The following is a 24,419-nucleotide window of genomic DNA, read 5'->3' on the forward strand; positions in this document are numbered from 1 at the left end:
ATTCGATGCAAGTACACAACAAAATAACAAACTAAAAACTAAATTATTTGCTGAAAATCTTGACGTGGATTTCCTATAAAATAGATGATTTTAAGGATCCGGCGATGAACATTGTGGTCCATCTAAGATTCCATCCTAATTTAGGTACCATCAGGTAAAATTGAGCTCAACCGCAGCCTCAAAAGAATCGCCTTTCATAAAAATTAATTAGGTCATTTGCACTTCAATAATTTTAGGTTACTTCGCATAATTAATTTTCCATTTCCCATTCCCCGTTTTGCTAAAGCCGAGCCCCGCATTAAACCGGCAATGGATTTGGTATTCAGCCTGCAATCGATCCGGCTCATAGTGAGGTTTCATAGTACTCTCACTTATGTTTTGCCTGTAGGTATCGAGTAATGGCCGTGCCTACTTATCCATTCATAAGCAGTTGCCGTGGACGAGGGTTTGCGTGAAAATAGATCAGTTGGCAAATAGATTTGACTGCTCAAAGCAGTTAAATTTTAAACAGTTAATGAAGTTAATTAATGAACTCGTCATCTTTAAGACTAAAATTTAATTGAAGTGACTACCTATAATGCCACAATATTAATTTTTACTTCGTGCGTTCGTTTCAGTCAAAAGACGTCCACTGCTGGACAAATGCCTCTAGATTTCCATAATGTACGGCCCTGTGCGCTTCCCGCATCCAGGTTCTTTCCGCGATCTTTACCAGATCGTTTTATTTTTTTCTAAGTAGAGAGTATCATATCATGTACAAAACTCCTGTCTGTTTTGTCATGAACATGAAAATGTGTACAGAATCCGTAACAAGCCGTAAAAACCTCCGTAGTTGAAACAGTACAAAAATACGCTAGGCTTAAATGAGATCTCTTGTGGTTATCCTTATTTACTTGTCGGCCGTTTGGGGCGCGTTGGACTAAAACTAGGCATGAGAATATTCTGTAAATTAATCCCTATAGACTTAGTTTGTTTTTGTAGTTTTAGCTAGAATAATCTAAAAATATCGTAGGTATGACATGCTCTCGTAACGTCCACAGAAGTAATATGACTTTAGCTTCTAAACCAGCGACGGCGCACACTGGGCGACAGACCCGGCCACAAAACGCGTGCGCGCGTTATTTCATATTAAGCTTGTCGTCGCGATTTGTCGCACAGTTTGCGCTGTCGCTTAAACGTGCCTTAAGCGACACGTATGCGACTAAGCAGCGTCGCCTACGCGTGTGTCTTTAAGTGGATACAGCGATTTCACGCTGCTTAGGCGCCTAATGCAAAGCCGTTCTAAATCCTACATAGCCACAGGATCTACGATCCCAAATCCTTACGCGAATAATCTTTGTAGTCGTTTATTCTGGGTCACGCCCAGCTCCATGGTAAACCTTCGACCTTATTGCTCTGTAAACAAATACAAATTAATTTAGATGTCAATGCACGACCTCAGCAGGTCAAGTGTAACAGTTGAACTGAATAATAAATGCGACCGACGCCCCCGATTTGAGTGGAGTTCAAATATCTTAATTTCATCTAAATCTTTTCGCCTTTATCGACTTAAAAAGCTTTTTCTCGGGTTCGCCCGCGTGGATTTCGGCCTACTATAACCTATATTACTTAAGGATTCACTTATGAATAGCATTCTATCTAATGGTGTAAAATTTTTTGACATCGGTCGAGTAATTTTAGAGTTTGTTCGTTACAAAAGAACAAATGTTTCCTCTTTCACAAGGCGCCACATAGTTCAACTGGATGTGCCGTTCTCCATCGTCTATGTGTTCTACTAAATAAGGTTATGGATGCTAAAGAATATGCCTTCTAAAAGTATAATTTCTTTATTTCTAGCAACGGGCCGGTGGAGGGCGCCTACGGGTCGCAGCACAGTCCCGTGTCGCGGTCGGACGCCTCCACCGAAGACGCCGAGCTGTCGGCGGCGCTGGCCCACCAACACCATCTAGCTATGCAGGTAGGAAAGAAAGAGAGAAAGAAAAATACAAACCATCTCCTCCTATCTTCAATTCTATTGAATTCATGTTGGATTTCCAACACTATAGACTAAGAGCTGGTGAACGCCAGACCTACGTCTTTTTCTAATAGCTGAATGTTTGTCTGCGTATGCGTAGCTGCCAAAGCCACGATGACCCAAACTTCATCATTCACCAACATTCTATCCTATATTGGGAGCATAAGCTGAAAAAACTTTCAGATTTTATAAAATTACGTAGGTCTGGCGTTCACTAGCTCTTAGTCTATACCTAGCCTTCGCAGGTGGGACGTCAAACCACCTTCTTTTAGCTATTTCAACCGAAAGAGGTCCACTGCGGGATAGCGAGTATTTCCATAAAGACCGGTCCTGCACCAGAATATTGCAAGAAAATATGAAGATAGCATTGGTTGATATTTGAGTGATATTCAAATTACAGACTTAGATTCTGTGTTTCATTGTTCAATGTAAATCAACACCGTAATTTAATAATTAAAAGTTAATAGTCTCTCGTCAGGGTACTTTTTTGTGTTGAACCCTGCCTATTACGTCGTCAACTTACACCCGAGTTCCGCGTTTTTCAAGCGGTAAATATCATTATCAGCTTAGCTGTAACTTTCCAAAGTTGCCCGATTTGGCAACAAAAGGAAACTTTTCCGTGGAAGTTAAGTGACCCTCCCCTAATGGATCACTTTTCCTAAGTTCAACAGAACATTGTGACAAAGGTCCCAAAGTGTCCGCAAGATTTCCAATTGCTCAACCTATTGTTTAGCAATACTGATAACAGTCAGATTATAAGCAAGTTTATGCAAGTGTAATACTGACCTAACTGATAATTCCGATAAATTGTTCCTCTGTTAGATTATTATAAGCCAGATAGTCGGCACAGACTGAGTGGAATGTATACTGCGCATCAGTTGGGCCGTTTGTGGAATTCCTAGATTGTCTTGATCAGGAATGGCATTTCTAAAGGAGGCGACATACAATCACACTCCTACTTGGCAATAGTGGGCTGACATTTTGATTCCTTCAATTGATTATACAAGATTGAGCACAATGTCGGAATCAGTAGACTTATTTTTCATTAAATTATTATTAATTATTATTAAAATGTATGTCTGTACAATGTACATACATAGGTAAAGGGGTCGCATTTTCATTTCAAAAGCTATCGATTTCCTATTTCCTTTTATTATACATACTTATCGATGATTTTTTTCCAAGTGATGAACATTGAATTCTTTCTGAGCGTATGTTGTAAAGTTATTACATTTTGTTATTTTTTTTAACTTGCGACAGAAATAATGTTACAATATCCACATAATATTTGTAATATTGATAACCCTGAAGTTAATAAATGGTCGTGTTTACATTCCAACGTATAGTTGCAAACATTTCATTGTATTAGTTGTTCTTGAAGTACTGCTAATGAAAGTTATAGTTATAATGAAATTGTTTCCTTGTGGCTGCAAATCACGCACCTACAGACTATGGGCAGTAAGTTATTTATCTAAATCTATACCATATAGTGAGAAGAGATGAGAATTAGAGGGAGAAGAAATGTAGAGATCGTGTATGAAATTGAGGTCATGAGTTTAGTACTTATTGTCTTTTTATGTCACGAAAGATACCAAGATTCAGACCAAGATTCAGACGTGATACGCCTTCGACTCAATGAATAGCTTGCTTTGTACTTTATGGACAGACATTGGGCGTGAACTTATGTCCGGGAGTCAAAACCGTGCAGTTTCGAGTTTTTTTACACGATCAAAATCTAAGGAAAGAGTAGTGCACGACAGCTAGGAGTACTGAGGTGGAATTGTGTAAAGCAATCGTAATCATTTGACAGTTCATAACGTACGATAAAGTCAGTTAAACAAAGCGTTTGACAGAATAATCGTACGTTATGAACTGTCAAATGATGACGATTGCTTTACCAAATTCCACCTCTGAGCTGATATGATATCCATAGGCAAGCTGTATTTAGGTATAAGTGCTCTAAAAGATCTACGTAAGAAGGAATTTGAATTCATGAAGTGAAGTTTAACTTATAATAATAATGTTGTATAAAGTCACCTTAAATTACATCATGTTTCTCTTCCAGGCGAGCGAATACCCGGTGGTAGGCGGAGGCGTTGATCCCGACTATGGGCAGTATGTGTCGTCCCCGGCGGCTCACTACAACCACATGGGACACCTGACCATGGCGCCGTCACAGAAGTACCCTCATGTGAGTAGACCATGACTTTGAGACACCCTTGTGTGCGCACATAACTAAGCGGCAATAAAACTGTTAAATACCTAGAATTTATGTTTAATCCTTCGCCTTTATGGAAATGATGTCGCATAACTGCGTAATTAAGCGTTTTCCATTCTTCATCATCATCATCAACAGCCCTTTACAGTCCATTGCTGGACTTTTGAGCCTCCTACACTATAGTGGAAGTTTTTGCCATAATACCCACGCTTGACAGGCGGGTTGGAGATCGCAGTTTAAAAAATTGATGTTATTCAGAGAACTTTGCTGCCCGTTCTCTGTTTGATGTGTAGTCCCTAAGTCCATAAGTTCCATTCTTATGTAAATAGTATTACAATGTAAAAAAATCGTGTTTAATTTGTTTTTAGGTGATGGACTCGGTCTCAGTGAGCGGTGGTGGGACATACGGCGGGGCGGGGGGCGCAGGGCACTACGGCACCTACGGCCACTACGGAGCCACGGCCTACCAGGCGCAGTCCGCGTATATGGTGGAGCCCCCGCCGCAAGTCCCCGCCTATATGGGGCAGGTGAGATACCGCGGCAATATCCTCTACTTGGACGTGGCTTTGTACCTTTATAACGACTTCTGTGGTCACTCTCGCGCAATGACGTACCCCACCGCAAGTTCAGGTCAGCAGATTTTAGAAGTTGATCCTTTAGGAAACCTATTGAGAAAATTGATGACAGTTCAGTTTATTTTCAGCAGAATGGTCCAAATATTAATGGTTTATTTTCATTACAGGAATATGTAGAAGGCGGTGGCAGCGCTTCTCCAAGGAGTGCCTCACCTGGCGCTTTACCTCAACACAATTTGCATCTACAACAAAGGTACTTATCATTTTATTAATCCCAGTTTCATTAGAACCATGATAGGCCAGTAGAATTAAACACAAAAATTGATTAAATCGGAAATAATTCCTACAAAAGATTTTTTTGCTTTAATGGCTTCATTGGTTGCCCATTAAGACTCTCCTAAGTTTTCGACTTCGACGGAGTTGTGCTTAAGTGGTGGGGGCCCCCGAAAGCGGCGTTTTTTCGGTTTTCCGGTTATACCGCGTAAAGGACTTACCCTATCNCTTATAACCACATGGGACACCTGACCATGGCGCCGTCACAGAAGTACCCTCATGTGAGTGACTGATGATTAAATTTAGATCACAATTTAGGACAGACAAAAGATCAAGGCGAGTGAAGAAAGAGAGATAGGGGGAAATACGTCGCTTTGGGCCATACTTCTGTGCTTTATAATTAAGTGGTACATAAACTGATAGAAGAAATGTTAAATACCTAGAAAGTATGTTTGATCATTCACTTATCTTTTGCCTTTCAATTTAATCAATTTCATGTTAGTTAATACGAATTATTACGTTTTTACTTCATCATCATCATCATCATCATCATTTCAGCCATAGGACGTCCACTGCTGAACATAGGCCTCCCCTAATGCTTTCCACGTTGATCGATTGGTAGCGGCCTGCATCCAGCGCATCCCTGCTACCTTTACGATGTCGTCGGTCCACCTTGTAGGTTTTGTTTTGTCCACCTCGTTTTTACTTATGTCTAACAATCTATATATATAAAAGAAAGTCGTGTTAGTTACTCCACTTATAACTCAAGAACGGCTGAACCGATTTAGCTGAAAATTGTCAGGGAGGTAGTTTAGAGCCAGGAGAAGGACATAGGATACTTTTTATCCCGTTCGAAATAAAAAAAGTCTGCTTATTTATTGCCATTAAGGCGGAACAAAGTTCGCCGAGTCAGCTAGTTAAAAATAAACATTTATTTTGGTTTTAGGTGATGGACTCGGTCTCAGTGAGCGGTGGTGGGACATACGGCGGGGCGGGCGGCGCGGGTCACTACGGCACCTACGGCCACTACGGAGCCACGGCCTACCAGGCGCAGCCCGCGTATATGGTGGAGCCCCCGCCGCAAGTCCCCGCCTATATGGGGCAGGTGAGATACAGCGGCAATCTGTTCTGTTTAGAATGGCTTTGTACCTTTATACATAGGACTCAAGTGTCAGTGAGCGGTGGTTGGACATACGTCGAAGCACTACGGCCACTACGGGGCCACGGCCTACCAGGCGCAGCCCGCGTATATGGTGGAGCCCCCGCCGCAAGTCCCCGCCTATATGGGGCAGGTGAGATACTGCGGCAATATGCTCTGCTAAGAGTGGCTGTGTGCCTTTATACTTTAGTACCTAGATTAGTGAATGGTGGGGGTGCATACGGCTTGCACTACGGCACCTACGGCCACTATGGAGCCACGGCCTACCAGGCGCAGCCCGCGTATATGGTGGAGCCCCCGCCGCAAGTCCCCGCCTATATGGGCCAGGTGAGATGCTGCGACAATCTCTTGTGCTTAGAGTGGTACATTAGTACTGAGGTGATAGACTCACGCACGTATTCACAAACGATGCTTGCTTAAGTGAAGCAGCAAATTGAACGCACAGCGTTGAATAGAGCTCTGTGATTGGTTCGTGTGTCACCCTATGCGTCCATGCGCACTGTGAGACCTCATAGTAATGTTTGTGAATACGGGCGTCAGTGTCGTGTATATGGTAGAGCCCACATCGCAGTTCCTGCCTACATGGGGCAGGTGAGATACTGCGGCCATCTCCTCAGCTTAGTTTGAAACTATGTATTGTTCTTCCTTAAAAGTGTTGCTGAGCCTCTGGCTACTACGAAGCCACGGAATACCAGACACATTCCGCGTATATGGACTTCTAAAACCTCTCCTAAATGCTGGACCTTACCGCTCAGCCGGGTTCAATTCGAATTATCTTTTGAGTTGAATATGTACAGTTTACTGAAGATTTATGTTCTATTTTAATTACAGGAATACGTAGAAGGCGGTGGCAGCGCATCTCCAAGGAGTGCCTCACCTGGCGCTTTACCTCAACACAATTTGCATCTACAACAAAGGTACTTATCATTTTATTAATCCCAGTTTCATTAGAACCATGAGGGTTAGTAGTTGGGTAGACGGAAAATAAATATAAATCTGTTTCCGAGATCTTTAATCTATCTCGATGCATCGTTTTGATCAAGGATATTCAACGGCGTTTCAAAAACGTTTTCGATTGTGCCAATAAAATATCAATTTTTTTCGACAGGTACGATTCAACGTCACTAGAGCAGCTAGGGCGACATTACTGCGTGACGTCACCACGTGGCGAGTACGCGACAGATGCGTATGGCTACCAACACTACCCTACCGCGTACGACCCGCCCCCCCACCAGCCACCCCCTTTCAAGGTGAGATGTGACGTCATATCGACGCAGAGATTAGTCCAATCCTTTCCCAAGTAACATTTTACTCCATTTAAGAGTTCAATAGTCGTTCACATGTACTCCACAAGCTGTGTATGTCAGCTGTATACGAGCTGTATAGCTTGCTATAATGCTTTTATAGAACCAGTTTGGGCACAAATTAGACAGCTTTAAGTTCACTATGGCTGTACATTAGCAGTATAATAGCATTTGAGGGTTAGTGGTTGGGTAGACGGAAAATAAATATAAATCTGTTTCCGAGATCTTTAATCTATCTCGATGCATCGTTTTGATCAAGGATATTCAATGGCGTTTCAAAAACGTTTTCGATTGTGCCAATAAAATATCAATATTTCTCGACAGGTACGACTCGACGTCACTGGAGCAGCTAGGGCGACATTACTGCGTGACGTCACCACGTGGCGAGTACGCGACGGATGCGTATGGCTACCAACACTACCCTACCGCGTACGACCCGCCCCCCCACCAGCCACCCCCTTTCAAGGTGAGATGTGACGTCATATCGCCGCAGAGATTGGTGCAATCCTCTATTTATATTATGTTATGGAAGTGCACTGGCCGCTGGGACAGGAAAGTTCTTGAGTGACGACCACGAGCCGGAAGACGTAGCGTGGGCAGGCCTCCCTCTAGGTGGACCGATGATCTGGTGAAGGTCGCGGGAGGTGCCTGGATGCGAGCGGCACAGAAATCCTTGGGGGAGGCCTTTGTCCAGCAGTGGACGTCTTTCGGCTGAAACGAACGATGGAAGTGCAATGGCTTTCTTTATAGTTCATTCATTCATTTCTACCAAAGGACGCACACTGCTGGACTTACTCAAAGATTTGCAAAACGATATCGGTCCTGCACCGCTGTCATTCAGGTGCTTCCCGAGACCTTCATTAGATATTCCGGTTCGTGGTCGCTACTTGAGAAATTTCTGTCCCAATGCAGTCTATTTTGGGCCACGCCCATTATTGGGCCACGCCCACTGCCACTTATGAAATTCTGAGAGCTATGTTGTCGGTTACTTTAGTTTTCCTACGGAACTCCTCATATCTGGTTCGTCATCAATGCAAAGATAATTTTAATCTTTTATATCTATGATAAGAAGTGCAATGCCTTTTCTTTATATCTAAATTGTTATTACTCCTCGACAGGACTCGCAAAACGGATTAAGTTTAGGCAGCGCTGGAGGACAGTCAATGTACGGTGACGAAGAGGAATTACAGAAACAAATGGCTGGGATGGCGTTAGGTAAGTCTCTTGGTAGAATACACAAGGGAAAATAACACTTTGTTTTTTACCTGTTTGTTTGCCTGTCAGGAAGGACTGACTGTGGACCATTAAATCTGTTATAGTCCCTTGGATTTGTAAAATAAAGCTTTTGTAATGTCAGACAACAATAACCAGCTGGATATTTAGCACACAGTCGTTATTCCAAACAGTTGGCATGACTGCTCCATTTGCCTCTAGTGAATAAGAGAGGTTTGTCTTGCTCATGATGCAGTAGAGACGATGATGATGAATGTAGGATGAATCCTCAATTTTCCTCCGATAGGCAAATAGGGGTCCGTATCCTCTAGCGATAACATGATGAAGTGATGACCTCTAGTGATGATTTGTTAGAAGTGCTCTTGTAGAGAAGACTGGATAATAGTCATAGTCATAAATGTTTATTGCATCATGTTGGTACATTTGGATCTTAAATCTGATGATTATGATGATAACGATGATGAATCTTGCAGTGCACGGCGGCGTGGGCGGTCGCGAGGACGGTGGCGGGTTACAATGGCGCGACCCAAACCTGCCCGAGGTCATCGGCTTCCTCAACTCGCCGTCCGACGTCGTGAAGGCCAACGCGGCCGCCTACCTGCAGCACCTCACCTACATGGACGACCCCAACAAGCAGAAGACCAGGAGCCTAGGTGCGTACAGGCTGTACGGTACAGCTAATGTCCAGTGGCAGCAGGGTTTGATGAACCCGCGTTACTTAGATCTCAATTTGGCCATTTTGATACCGACACCATTGGGCTATTGTCGCTTTAAATAAAATATTTTTATTTTCTTAATGTAATTAACAGCCGTGTTCACAAACATTACTTGAGGTCTCACAGTGCGCGTGGACGCACAGGGTCCTAAAAACCTATTCATAGACAATACTTGAATGGCAGAGTGACACACACGAACCAATTACAGAGCTCTATTCAACGTTCGACTGTGCGTACTATGTAAACAGTTTGATTAAAACGCCTATGCCGGTCTCGACAATCAATGAGCCTTTAAAAGTTACGCTCACACGGTCGGGCAAGGTCTTGAATGGGTTTAATGGGAAGGAATCAAAAGAATTCGGAATTCCAACTGAAAAAGAATGAACGAATGACTATAATCTTATGTTTATATCCACAGGCGGCATCCCACCACTAGTGCGGCTGGTCTCCCACGAGAACCCAGAAGTGTGCCGCAACGCGTGCGGAGCGCTCCGCAACCTGTCCTACGGCCGCCAGAACGACGAGAACAAGCGCGCCATTCGCGACGCCGGAGGCATTCCCGCGCTCATGGCGCTGCTGTGCCGCGCCACCGACATGGAGGTACATCATCATCATCATCAACAGCCCCTTAGGCCTCAGCCTCGAACTTAGCGGGCAGCGGGGCGGCGGCGGCGGCGGCGCGGGAGCGGCAGGATCTTATGCGTAAAATCAAATAGACCGGTTCTCGAAAACAGCGGCGCGGCAGCGGGGCGGGAGCGGGCAACGAGCGGGCAGCGGCGAGGGAGCGGGCAACGAGCGGGCAGCGCACTCCTTCTTTTGCCCACAATAAATCGAGCGTTAGGAATAAATTTGAATCAAAATAAAATTGTCGCCGTTGTTCAGACATTTCGTTTGCGAATAAAAACAAATATCTCGACAACACAACCCCGAACACAACACTTCGCCGCTAAAGCGCCGCGCGAGCTGCCCGCTACGCTCGATTTATTGTGGGCAAAAGAAGGAGTGCGCTCTGCCCGCTCGTTGCCCGCTCCCTCGCCGCTGCCCGCTAAGTTCGAGGCTGAGGCCTTAGGCCTCAGCCTCGAACTTAGCGGGCAGCGGCGCGGGAGCGGCGGCGGAGCGGGCAACGAGCGGGCAGCGGCGAGGGAGCGGGCAACGAGCGGGCAGCGCACTCCTTCTTTTGCCCACAATAAATCGAGCGTAAGGAATAAATTCGAATCGAAATAAAATTGTCGCCGTTATTCAGACATTTCGTTCGCGAATAAAAACAAATATCTCGACAACACAACCCCGAACACAACACTTCGCCGCTAAAGCGCCGCGCGAGCTGCCCGCTGGTTTCGAGAACGGGTCTGCGTTGCCCGCCCCGCTCCCGCGCCGCCGCCGCTCCCGCCCCGCTGCCCGCTAAACTCGAGGCTGAGGCCTAATCCCCACGCTTGCCAGGCGGGTTGGAGATCGCAGCTTAAAAGATTGATGTCTTTCAGAGAGCGCTGCTGCCCGTTCTCTGTTCGATGTGTAGTCCCTAAGTCGCCTCTTACGACACCCGTGGGAAGAGTAGGGGTTGGTGACAAATGTATTCTACTCTGCCGTCAACACAGCGCCTTGGAGGTACAGTGCTGGCGATAGTGTACCCGTAGCGTCTCCACGGAGCCCGAGTGTCTGCGACCTGTCCCGCGGCCGCCAAATGATAAGCGACCCATCCGCTATGGCGTATCGATAACGATTAATCTTATTCGCTTATCTTAAGGTCCAAAAGCAATGAAAATATTGATTATGTTATGACTGTTAAAGGGATTTTCTTCTACCGTATGGGTTGAGGTTACAACCCCAATGAAGAACCCGACTCTCACAAAAAAAAAAAGAAATCTGTGGCTTAGCAATTTCACTGTGTCACTTGTAAGATTTATCCATTGTTCAACAATAATAGTTTTTGTAACGAAACGGCCAAGCCACATAATGTTTTGACTAAGGCATAGAGTTTATGTAGTTGGGGCTTACAGTGTTAGAAGCTTGGCTCTACATGATATCTGACAACTTTGACAGTGCAAGCCTTATCTCAAGTGGTCTGATCTTGGCAACATTTGACGTGAAATGTTTTTGAGGAGTTCAATTTTACAACTTCAAACAATGTTTCAAATTATTATGTCTATGTTAATTACGATATTATTCTCTCCACCAAGGTCAAAGAGCTCGTCACCGGGGTCATCTGGAACATGTCATCGTGCGAGGACCTCAAGCAGTCGATCATTGACGACGCGGCGCAGGTCATCGTCAACAAGGTCATCATACCGCACTCTGGCTGGCACCCTACCAACCCTGGAGACACTTACTGGTCTAACGGTGGGTTTGATTATTCATTTTGGAGTTTCAACGTAGCCTTCTAAGCCTTGCTACTACATCGAAACTAAAATGAAAAATATATCATCAATAATCCAGAATTAAATTATACATCTAGCATTGACAAGATCAGTATGACTGAGAGCTTATTTTAGCAGGCTCTTATGCAATGCTATGGCAATATTTTTACCAAAAGGAAAAATTGCTGACATTAAAAAATAGTAGTGTCAGACAGAAGCTTTCGAGAACACGTTACTCCGAAACCCGTAGACCGCTTGCTTCGCATAACTACGCTTAGCTAGGAGGGATTATACAATGTGTACAAACTTCGAAAGTGAACTGTTAACGTGTTTGCCTTTAATTTTTGGTAGTTGTTAGTTTTAATGTGTAAGAGAATCCTTAGGCTGGGTTGCACCATTTTATTTTAACTGTAAAAAACGTCAAAAATTTGTCAAGACGGTTATTATAGTTACGGTTTTTAGGTGATGCAACTCAGTCTTAAAACTTTGTACTAACAGTGTTGTTATAATTTAAAAAACCTTCGATAATTACCTTATCTTACAGTTTTCCGCAACGCATCGGGCGTTCTCCGCAACGCATCATCCGCGGGTGAATACGCGCGGCGGCGCCTGCGCTGCCTTAACGCGTTACCTGACGCTCTGCTGCACACTGTACGCGTCGCAGTGCGCGTCAACGGCATCGGCACCAAGATCGTCGAGAACTGCGTCTGTGTGCTGCGCAACTTGTCCTACAGGTACACTCTTATTACTACCTGTCTTAGGTTGAATATCGCGTAGCAAGCCAGTGCTGTTAAGGATCATTATCGAACGCGCTGTTGGACAGTGCGCGTGGACGGCCACGCGCACGGTATGCAGCAGCACGTATGTGAGAACTGCGTATGTGTGCTGTGCAACTTGTCCTACAGGTACGCTCGTATTACCAACTGTCTAAGGTTGAATTTCGCGTAGCTAGCTAGTGCCTTTAAGGATCATTATCGAACGCGCTGTTGGACAGTGCGCGTGGCCGTGCGCGTCAACGGCATCGGCACCAAGATCGTCGAGAACTGCGTCTGTGTGCTGCGCAACTTGTCCTACAGGTACACTCGGAATAAGGTTTAATATCGCACAGCAAGCCGGCGCCGTTAAGGATCACTATGGTTGGATGTTCCGGCTCGCATTGGGGTCCATTTCTGTGCCGCTTGCTAAAGATAGGCTGCGCGCGTCAACAGCATCGGTACCAAGATTGTCGATAACGGTGTCTGTGTGCTGCGCAACTTGTCCTACAGGTACACTCTTATTACCACCTGCATAAGGTTGAATGTCGCGTAGCAAGACAGTGCCGTTAAGGATCATTATCGAACGCGCTGTTGGACAGTGCGCGTGGCCGTGCGCGTCAACGGCATCGGCACCAAGATCGTCGAGAACTGCGTCTGTGTGCTGCGCAATTTGTCCTACAGGTGCACTCGGAATAAGGTTTAATATCGCACAGCAAGCCGGCGCCGTTAAGGATCACTATGGTTGGATGTTCCGGCTCGCATTGGGGTCCATTTCCGTGACGCATGCCATAGGCTGTGTCAATCAATACCATCGGCACTAAGATCGTCGAGAACTGCGTCTGTGTGCTGCGCAACTTGTCCTACAGGTACACTTGGAATAAAGTTCAATATCGCTCAGCAAATCGGCGCTGTTAAGGACCATTATTGGTCGCGCTACTGCATACCGTGAGAGTGGCCGTGTGCGTCAACGTATCGGCACCAAGATCGTCGAGAACTGCGTCTGTGTGCTGCGCAACTTGTCCTACAGGTACACTCATTACGACCTACTTAAGGTTTAAAATCGTGTGGCAAATCGATGGCGTTAAGGATCAATATTGGCCGCGCTCCTGCGTCTGTGTGCTGCGCAACTTGTCCTACAGGTACACTCATATTACCACCTGCCTAAGGTTGAATGTCGCGCAGCAACCTTTTCTCACTTACGTCTCATCTAAGGTTGAATATCGTACATTAACCTCTCCACATACTACTGGAACACATTATCAGATTATTTAGTCTCCATTGCAGGAACAGGAACAGGATGTTGTCCTTTAATCGCCTCTTACGAGAGAAAGAAAGCTTATTCTACTCTGCCGGTACACCAATTTGTCACCACAAAACTCATCACTAAACCTTGTCCAAAATATAATGTTTGATAGCCCATTTAGTAATGAAATATGTTTATTCCAGATGTCAAGAAATTGAAGACCCGTTGTATGACACGAGAGCACCTCCAACACAGTCGTCGGGACAGGCTAGGATACAAGCCAGCGCTTCCAAAGGTAATAATTAATGTTATGAACTGTATACTGATGTAATAAAGTTCACATTTCAGTCTACACTCTTTATTTATTTGATACAAACTTCGTACTATTTTCTAGGCGAAAACCTAGGCTGTTTCGGCGGCAGTAAAAAGAAGAAGGAAGGCTCATCTTCGTCTAACTCCACCAGCCCGCTCGGCAAGAGCGAACCTGACACGCAACCTCTTGGGGACACGTCATCTAATACGCAACTGGGGTACAGCGTGCCGAAAGGAACGGAAATGCTTTGGTCGCCGGAGGTAGGGGGATTTTATTTACAGCTTTATTCTTAATTTAGTAGAACAGCGACAGTAACTCGTGGCGACCACGATTCGGAAGACGTAGCATGGGCAGGCCTCCCACTAGGTGGACCGACGATCTGGTGAAGGTCGCGGGAGGTACCTGGATGCGAGCGGCGCAGGACCGGTCTTTGTGGAAATCCTTGGGGGAGGCCTTTGGCCAGCAGTGGACGTCTTTCGGCTGAAACGAGAACGAACGAATAGAACAGACAATCTTGTGGCATGAATGGCAAGTTCAATATACTAAATATCTAATCAGTAAAGGGGTGAGCATAAGGCCCTTTTCACATGTCCCGGTTGCCGGCTAACCGGCGCCGGGTACCCGGTGGTGAAGTGTATTTACCCGGCGCCGGTTAGCCGGCAACCGGGACATGTGAAAAGGGCCTCAGTCTTCCGTGTATCCTATAGGTCCAATGAAGAACGAGTTAGACGGGTTTCAAATAAAAGCGTTAAGCGATCACGAAATTGAATCTGCCACGAATGTTAAATTGCCTCGTTGTCTATACGCTTTATTATCAGACTAAGGAGTCTTGGCGTTCGGTGGCGTAATGTTAGCACTTTTTATGTAACAAAACGATGATATCAAATATGATGATAACAAAACGAAAAATGAGTATGCCTCCTAAAAATTTACAATTTTTTTTTGTCATATTAGTAACTTTTTTGTTTTGTTTACCTTTGGTTCGTCCGTAAGGAAAAGGAAGGAGCGAGTACATATTAAATTATGTATACCTTCTCTTTAGTGGCAATGAGTTTCTGATAAGTACTGGTCTTCCCAGGTGGTCCCGCTATACATGGCGCTGCTGCAGACGTGCTCCAACCCCGAGACCTTGGAAGCAGCGGCGGGCGCTCTGCAGAACCTCGCCGCCTGCTACTGGCAGCCATCCATCGACATCCGAGCAGCTGTGCGGAAGGAGAAAGGTTGGTTTTATAATACTCTATACATTAGTCTTATCTTACGCCCGTATTCACAAACGATGCTTGCTTAAGTGAAGCAGCAAATCGAACGCACAGCGTTGAATAGAGATCTTTGATTGGTTCGTGTGTCACCCTGTGCGTCCATGCGAACTGTGAGACCTCAGTGCACGTCGACCCTTAGGGGTCTTTTGTGCTTCCCTTTACCCTTATTCCCTCTCATTCGTAAAAATCCTATCCATGAAGTGGATCAAGTACTTGGGTGAGTGCTAAGCCGGCCCTAGGAGACCAATCCTCTTAGTCTTTTATTGTGTCTATAAGACAACATACGAGTAGTTATCTGGAAGGAGAAAGGCGGTTGACTTTGTAGTACGAGCTTATATGGTGCTCGCTAGAGTCATCATCATTATCCTGTCATTAAACCCTACTGAAGTTGCGAGCGTACCATTATTACCAAATTTCATCATCATCAGCACATTTAGTCTCCTCTGCAGAAGGACGACCTACTCTTATTTACAAAGGCATAAATGGCAGGATATGGTTCAGGATTAGGCGGATTGAGGAGTATGTCGTAGGCGTTACGACATCCGAACATAATCCAAATTATAGCATTTGCGCCATAAGCGTAAGAGAGAGCGAGAGAGAGAGAAAGTGACGTAATAAAACCTGAACAATTTACTAATTTACTGAATCGATATTTTAATCATATCGTGTGTCGGAATGTAAAACGAAACGCAACATTGAATAGTCTATTATCCAGTAACGTCAAAGTCAAATCTGACACTGCTTATGTCATTGTGACTTTATTTTTTTTTCTCTCAATGTCTGTTTGTGCCTATGCGGTATCATCTCTGTCGTACTTATAATAAATATCTACTGTTTTCTCTGCAATCTTCTTTCTTTTTGACCCTAACCCATCATCGTGTGTAATAACCTACCTATTACTCGTACCACCCACACCTTACCTCACCAGCCACATGTGCTCCAGGTCTGCCGATCCTCGTGGAACTGCTTCGCATGGAGGTAGACCGGGTGGTGTGCGCGGTGGCCACGGCGCTGCGGAACCTGGCCATCGACCAGCGCAACAAGGAGCTCATCGGGAAGTACGCCATGAGGGACCTGGTGCAGAAGCTGCCCAGTGGGAACCATCAGCATGATCAGGTAAATAACTGTGTTGATAGTATTAGAGGCCGGTAGATCTATTCTCATGAATAAAACACTGAATACTTAACTTTTACATTCATCATCATCATCATCATCATTTCAGCCACAGGACGTCCACTGCTGAACATAGGCCTCCCCCAATGACTTCCACATCGCATTACACTTTTACATTAAATTGTCTCTATTTAAATACAATTTATCACTTAGTACAAAAGCGCGTGGTGTCGTCCGCCCGCGTTTCTCTATTCTGACGTTTCTAATGTGACATTGATATTACGTTGATGACATTATTTTGTTATAACGATACCGTCGCGTTATTTTAACCTATTACATTTTTCACAATAAACAATAGTTAGTTAGTTTTTCAGGGCAATCGATAGCACTTAGCCTCTTGATTGGGTCATTGTTGTTAATTTAATAACCAAAAAAATATTCGTTAGTCATATCTCATTACAGATCCAACGCTTATCTGAGTCAGCGCCTGAGGTATTTGTGACGTCAAACGTCAGCTAGACCTCAGATGTGCTTTAGATTTGTATGCTCTGTCATGTCATATGTTAATAAGTGCCGCTCCCATGCCTCAAGCACTGATTGCAAATACCTTGTCATTAAAATAGTTCAATGTCTTACTTGTAATATCAGTTCCCGAAAATGTTTTGTTGCACTTGTTTTTTACGAGACTACTCAACGCACTTTTGGTTTTTGTTAGTGGGAATAAAATTAGATTGGTGGCACGTAATCAATGTTTTTTCGGAAGCAAATCAGTTCTCTGAGTTTGAGCTTAATTTCAAGCTACTAAACTTGATTAATCCGTCCACAGGGCACGTCAGACGACACGATAGCAGCAGTTCTGGCGACGCTGAACGAGGTTATAAAGAAGAGTGGCGAGTTCTCGCGTTCTTTACTGGAGGCGGGCGGCGTCGAGCGCCTGCTCAATCTTACCAAGCAGCGCCACCGTCATACGCCGCGTGTTCTCAAGTTTGCAGGTCAGTAGTTATCTTACTGACGTCACAGCAAGAGGTCAGTAGCTAACTCACTGACGTCACAGCAAGAGTGACGAGTTCTCCCGTTCTTTACTGGAGGCAGGTGGTGTCGAACGTCTGCTCAACCTTACCAAGCAGCGCCACCGTCATACGCCGCGTGTTCTCAAGTTTGCAGGTCAGTAGATATCTTACTGACGTCACAGCAAGAGCGGCGAGTTCTCCCGTTCTTTACTGGAGGCAGGTGGTGTCGAGCGCCTGCTCAATTTTACCAAGCAGCGCCACCGTCATACGCCACGCGTTCTCAAGTTTGCAGGTCAGTAACTATCTCACTGACGTCACAGCAAGAGGTCAGTAGCTATCTCACTGACGTCACATCAAGAGCGGCGCGTTCTCCCGTTCTTTACTGGAGGCAGGTGGCGTCGAGCGCCTGCTCAACCTTACTAAGCAGCGCCACCGTCATACGCCGCGTGTTCTCAAGTTTGCAGGTCAGTAGTTATCTTACTGACGTCACAGCAAGAGGTCAGTAGCTATCTCACTGACGTCACATCAAGAGTGGCGAGTTCTCCCGTTCTTTACTGGAGGCGGGTGGCGTCGAGCGCCTGCTCAATCTTACCAAGCAGCGCCACCGTCATACGCCACGCGTTCTCAAGTTTGCAGGTTAGTCGTCTACATACGAGACTAATCCCTATCATCTCTTTCCCACCACTGCAACACCTTTATAGCATTGATCTACAGCGTGAAGGAAGGTTGAGAATTCTCGGAGATAGCTAAAATTCGGTCTCATGAGTATAGGATGAGCTCGAAATATAATTATTGTTTTCTCTACGTTGCAAAGCGGGACAGAAAAGGTTTTACCGACTACCGATTGCTACATATTGTTACCTATGTTCCACAAATAAACGTTTTTGATTTAATTTGACTATGAACAAATGACACTTAGATGAAAGGAATTTATCACGTTCTTCATACGTGATCGAATCAGAAATGAGGCGATTCGCAGGAGAACCAATGTAACGACGCCTGCAGAACTGCCGTCACAGGCGAAAGCGGTGAGTCCGACGCTCTCTGCTGGAAGCGGGCACTTCAATAAAGCATGGAATTACGATTCGGCTCCAGTGTTTTATTAACGTACGCTGTTCTAAAGTAATTTTCAGTTACCTCTGTCCAATCTGCCACTACAAAGCCAGACGCAAGAGGCCTAAAACTAGTATTAAACCAACAATCGTCCGTCCACAGGGCAAGTGCTGATGACGATGTGGTCGCACGCGGAGCTCCGCGAGGTGTACCGCAAGCACGGCTGGCGCGAACCCGACTTCCTCACGCCGGCGCGCGCCGCCGTGCCGCGCGGATCTTCCAACGCCAGCGGTACGTATACGGGAACACGCGAAACTAAAACTGCACAAGTAACACTAAGTCGTAAGAGTCGACTATCAAACAGAACGGCGCTGTGTTGACGGCAGAGTAGAATACATTTGTCACCAACCCCTACTCTTCCCACGGGTGTCGTAAGAGGCGACTTAGGGACTACACATCAAACAGAACGGGCGGCAGCGCTCTCTGAAAAACATCAATCTTTTAAACTGCGATATCCAACCCGCCTGCCAAGCGTGGGGATTATGGCAAAACCCTTCACTATAGTAGAGGAGGTTCATAGGACTGCAGGTGTCTGTTGTTGATGATGATGATGATGATGAACACTTAAGTCCGCTTTCACCATCAATCCCTAAGTTAAGTGACTCCTATGGTACCACATAACAGGAATTTTGTTTTCATAAGGGTCACTTAAAAATTAGGGATTGATGGTGAAATCGGACATTAGACTCCGCAGATTACAGACTTTTAGTCGGCTAATGGTTGGGCCCGATTTTAATTTGTATGAAGAATCGGTCGATGTAATGTGCCTGTGCGCACTTTCATACATGTTCATACTCATTAGCGTCCGACTAAACTATCGGCCAACTAAAATTCGGTGGTCTGAGCCTAGGTCACCCAAACTGCAGTTTCAAAAGCTAAGATCTAAGCTAAAAAGCTTTTTCGGATCGGCTTACTGCAAATGTTTTCGTAAGGACGATCTACTTAAACTAATATTTTCATAAGACAGAATGAAATCTGATTGGTTATTCAGAACATTTCTCCACTCTGCCCCACCTTGGTGAAAACCAGGCCTAATCTACGGGTTCGATTCCCAGTAGTCCTTTGAGTATGTTAGTAATTCTTGATTGAGCTAATGAGTAATTCACCACCTGTGAAAGAAGTAATTTTACACGCCTTCAATTTGCACCATTTCTGCAATCATACGGGCAAGGTTCTACTATACATAAAGCTTTATATAATTTGCGAACAATGTACATAATCACTCTGTCTATACAAATGTGTGTAAATGTTCGTCAAATGTCTGTACAGACTACTATACTATCACAGTCTAGTTGCGACCTTACGCTAGTCACTAATAACATGGCTAACTGCGCAACGCATCTTAAATATTAAAATCAATTCTATTGGTCTTAAAATACAGCCCACATTTTAATAACTACAGATCAAGTTCCAGTATTTTTAGTAAGAGGGGTAATATATTTTTAGACCCGTCAGAATTGGTTTTATAATGTTGTCATGAATAATAATAACTTCACTGTGTTCATAATGTCAATATAGCTTTAACATCTGTGTTTTTATTGCTATGATCTGTAATTTTGTTCTGAAACAATTCAAGTTAAAAGATTTGCAATTTTCATAGCGATATAAACATAACGTTCATTTCTAAACGACTGTTCATTTGTGTATTTGCATCTGGGGCATGGAATCGTACACTGTCAGTGAACGTTTTGTGATGCTGTGGATTGTCTCAATATACTAATTCTTCATATTAATATTATTAATATGTACTAAAAATACACTACTTACGGAAAACTCGACCACGAAGCTGCTATTTGAGATATAGCCATATTAAATTGATCATTAGCACACAATGCCTTATATTATGCGATGCTTTTGAATCCATTAAGAGCGTTTACGTCTAGCGTGGCATGTCAAGTTTAGGTAATTTCGATGCTATTTTTATTCACACTAAAATAATTATGACTGTGTGCGTGTTCTCACGCTCTATAGTCAAACCAAAATACTTTGATCCACCATCGTAAAAGTGTGCCAGGCTGTCAAGTGACAGCCCAAAGAAACTATAAAATCTTCAAATCTTCCAACACCGACTCCGTACTTATAAATAATGGTATACATTAGTCCTAATCAATAATAAATACGTAAATTCTTTATCAAATAGTAAATTATCAAAGGTTTTTTACTATTTTGAGAATATTTTATACAGCCTATGTTCAGCAGAAAAAAAATTGAATTTTAATGGTGAGAGATTTTTTCAAATCGGTTCTATTTAAAACAAACTTTTCCTGTTTACTATTCTTTTTTTATCCGGAAAATGCATAACATTTCATACCCACCAGCTGCGGGGGCAGCTAGTGGGTTATGTGGGGTTCTTAATTTGTGATTTCTTATTGTAAAATGCTTAAATCTAAAAATTTTCTCAGATAACTATTTGCCCAAGGATCTATGCTATAGGATATAAATGTTTGTTAAATCGTTTTCACAGTATTTTTATAAAAATTTCAGCTTGTAAACTGACGCTAAAGTGGAAATTTACAAAACCTGTGTGGACTTATCTTGATAGAATTCTTGAATACTAAACTAATCGCAATATTTTCTCAATTAACTATTTAGACGACGAAATTGCCTAACTATTTATGCCTATAACATATTTGTAGTATTACTGGTTAATGATTGTAACGAGTTGAAAAAGTACTGTTTTTGCGCCAAACGGCGTAAACGCTCTTAAATCGTTACATAAATATTTCATGCCATAATATTAAATAGATCTCGTTGCAAAGCTCCATTTTGATGACAAAAACATGATCGGTGGCTTTATACAAATGAAACAAAAAGTATCAATTTGGGGTCTATTTTGTTTCGGCACAAAAATGAAAACGCTCATTTATTACGTCCATTCACCACAAGATTACAAAACGCTTTCGCATTCCAAGCCTCCGTTTACACCATCGCCACCTCATACTGTCTCACAAATGAACAGTCGTGTATACCGCACCTTGCGCATTGGTGAACGTAGATACGGGTGTGGGAGCAGGTCAGGGCACGCCCATGTCTGGAGGTGGAGCCCCCCACTCGCCAAGCAACGCCAACTCCACGCTCAGCCGGCCCATGGCTTCTACTGGAGGCACCCGATACGAGGATAGGACCATACGCCGCCATAGAGAGGTATCCTGAACTTTGCACCTTATTCCCTTAAAAGTAGAGTCCATTTTAGTAGACAAGTGCATGATCATTAGGTAGTATACACGTTTGCAACGCCAACTCCACGCTCAGTCGGCCCATGGCTTCTACTGGAGGCACCCGATACGAGGATAGGACCATACGCCGCCATAGAGAGGTACAGAGAAGTTTGCACCTTATCCCAATGAAGTAGAATTTAGTTTGGTAGAAAAGTGCATGATGATTAGATAGTATACATGACTGCAACGCCAACTCCACGCTCAGTCGGCCCATGGCTTCTACGCGCCTTATTCCCTTGAAGTAGACCAGTGCATGATTATTAGACATACAGAGTTGTATGCTCAGCTGGCCCATAGCTTCCTGCGGGGATGTCCGATTCGAGGACAAAACTGCATGCCACCATCTAGAGGTGCAGTGAACTTTGCACATTATTTCCTTGAAGTAGAATCTATTTTTACATTATATTATACACTCTGTAAAATGACTACTACATGCGGTCTGCAGTATGATGGCGACGACACATAGGAAGGTATGGTATTATAGACTACTCCGTTTGTATAATACTTGCTGTTGAAATGTCCACACATTCAATTAACAACACAGCATTAATCAACGCTTGAAATAAAACGCTTTGTTCATAAAAAAGTTAAAAAATCTGCTTCAAAGCCAGCACTTTGCACATAATGTTGTAACATAATGCACTGTCCACCTTATTTGACACGCAGTTACAAAAATTATATTCCAGCGGAGTGACATTTATCACCCACAAGTTTTGCCCTTTTCCCATCAACTATAATTAGATCGTTTCATCCACGAAGACGCGCCCCACCAATTTTTTGGTCGAAGGAAGCGCGGGATGCGGGGAGTTTGATCCGAGCAATCCGAGCGTCATTATTGTAGTGTGCGCGTGAACTCATGGATGATTTAGCGTGTACCGATAACACTCAAACATTATCGGAAGAATGGTGGGGTGCGTCTTCGTGGATGAAACGATCTATACTTTAATCTCTGTTAGATACACTGACAGTTTTATACAATGTAATATCCTACACCAAACATCAGAATGCTTCAAAATCAACTAAACATTTCAACAGAACGATGACACAATGGACGCCAACAGCTACCAAGACGGCCTGGGCATGGGCAACCCTAACGGGCGGCCAATGAACCTCCAAGGCGTGCAGGCGCAGATGCCGATGCCGCCCAGCAGTCGCTAGCCCGCCCAGGCTCGCTAGCCCGCCCAGGCTCGCTAGCCCGCCCAGGCTCGCTAGCCCGCCCAGGCTCGCTAGCCCGCCCAGGCTCGCTAGGCCGCCCAGGCTCGCTAGGCCGCCCAGGCTCGCTTGCCCGCCCAGGCTCGCTAGGCCGCCCAGGCTCGCTAGCCGTCCGCCCAGGCTCGCTAGCCGCCCGCCCTGGTGAGCCGGCACTCTGCAGCTTCGCGATGTTATGTATTGTTTCAGCTTTTTGAGGGTACAGTCATGAATTGAATGACAGATAATGTATTTATGGATATATCTCTTCCTATCTGTTTTATGTATGTATCTCCAGGATTTGTTCAGCTTCAAATAGTTCTTGAGACTCAAAGTGGCCAAAAAGTTGACAACATAACCTTATTCCAATATGTAAGACGTGTTGCGAACATATTGACTACCTTGGGTGTCACGAATTAATGAGGGTTTTCGCGAATGAAAAATCCGCCAGATGGCAATACGTAGACGCGAGGTCCAAATGCTGCATGATTGATTATTTTTGACATGACATTGACAGATATGTCAAAATCCACCAATCACGCAGCATTCAGACCCCACATCCACGACCCGCCATCTAGCGGATCTTTCATTCGCGAAAACCCTCATTGACGTTGACTGTATACTGTATAGATTGCACATCAAGGTATAACTGTGGCATCTGTGACTGTACCGTTGAAAAGTGCGACTCGCAGTTTTGTATCGATTTAAATATGCAATCATTACGCAGCTAGAAAAGGCTTTTGTCCACCAAAGCTGTATCTGTAAACTTCTGCCTAATATTGGACGATATTTGTAGCTAAAATAGAGTACAAAAGCAATGGAACCAGGCATGAAGAAGGCAGATTTCCTTGGTGGATAGACAGCCTAATAAAACAATAATGTAAGGTTATTATTACGTGTGATTGCGACCAGTGCGCCATCTTAATAGCGATTCCATAACAACTGGTCACAATATCCATACGTATTAAAACCTTTGAATATTTGTTCTGAAAGTTCATAGTATTTGTATTGTGCTGTTGAATGTTATTATTTTATACATAACGAAATATAGATCGTACATTCCGTTGTATAGAAAGTAGATGCGGTTAGAGCGATATATTGTACTCTGTGGACTTTCACAACGAATTACTTTTAAACAGTTGTCAGTACAGTCGGCATAAAAGTAGCTTGAAATGTTTTTTCTCAAGTAAATAATACTTCAAGGACTTTTGTTTCAGACTGTACACAAACGAATTATAAATTGTTTTCGCGAAATAAAATGGGTATTGTATAAGAAGAGCTAATATGCACAAGCATTTATTTTACGTAGTAGCGGGTCTGCAGGTTGATGTATGTGTATTCTATGTAATACAGTCGATAAC

At 44.1% G+C, this 24,419-nt stretch overlaps 1 protein-coding gene across 14 annotated transcripts in view; it reads left to right on the top strand.

The window, feature by feature from the left end:
- The window catches only part of p120ctn (adherens junction protein p120), a 50,189-nt gene extending 26,760 nt beyond the window's left edge, over window positions 1-23,429 (top strand). Inside the window, exons 4-24 of one of the 14 annotated variants that reach the window (XM_028303888.1) lie at window positions 1,837-1,957; window positions 4,080-4,205; window positions 4,601-4,702; window positions 6,316-6,372; window positions 7,071-7,156; window positions 7,868-8,009; window positions 8,662-8,758; window positions 9,250-9,429; window positions 9,911-10,092; window positions 11,670-11,829; window positions 12,391-12,580; window positions 14,048-14,139; window positions 14,239-14,417; window positions 15,236-15,377; window positions 16,360-16,532; window positions 17,356-17,445; window positions 18,100-18,175; window positions 18,755-18,883; window positions 21,648-21,769; window positions 21,942-21,968; window positions 22,906-23,429. In XM_028303888.1, coding sequence (XP_028159689.1) covers window positions 1,837-1,957; window positions 4,080-4,205; window positions 4,601-4,702; window positions 6,316-6,372; window positions 7,071-7,156; window positions 7,868-8,009; window positions 8,662-8,758; window positions 9,250-9,429; window positions 9,911-10,092; window positions 11,670-11,829; window positions 12,391-12,580; window positions 14,048-14,139; window positions 14,239-14,417; window positions 15,236-15,377; window positions 16,360-16,532; window positions 17,356-17,445; window positions 18,100-18,175; window positions 18,755-18,883; window positions 21,648-21,769; window positions 21,942-21,968; window positions 22,906-23,028 — 2,596 coding nt within the window. In that variant the 3' untranslated portion in view covers window positions 23,029-23,429. Of the gene's footprint in view, window positions 1-1,836; window positions 1,958-4,079; window positions 4,206-4,600; window positions 4,760-4,974; window positions 5,061-5,319; window positions 5,362-6,026; window positions 6,186-6,315; window positions 6,373-6,484; window positions 6,567-7,070; window positions 7,157-7,347; window positions 7,490-7,867; window positions 8,010-8,661; window positions 8,759-9,249; window positions 9,430-9,910; window positions 10,093-11,669; window positions 11,830-12,390; window positions 12,581-14,047; window positions 14,140-14,238; window positions 14,418-15,235; window positions 15,378-16,359; window positions 16,533-17,355; window positions 17,522-18,078; window positions 18,176-18,754; window positions 18,884-21,647; window positions 21,797-21,941; window positions 21,969-22,905 lie in introns of those variants that run through there. The other 13 variants (XM_028303889.1, XM_028303891.1, XM_028303886.1 and 10 more) reach the window with 13 other exon arrangements.
- The last annotated feature ends 990 nt before the right edge of the window (window positions 23,430-24,419 follow it).

The sequence above is a fragment of the Ostrinia furnacalis genome, unplaced genomic scaffold, assembly GCF_004193835.3.
Source record: "Ostrinia furnacalis isolate ACB-3 unplaced genomic scaffold, ASM419383v2 OfSCF1318, whole genome shotgun sequence".
Taxonomy (NCBI): Eukaryota; Metazoa; Arthropoda; class Insecta; order Lepidoptera; family Crambidae; genus Ostrinia; species Ostrinia furnacalis.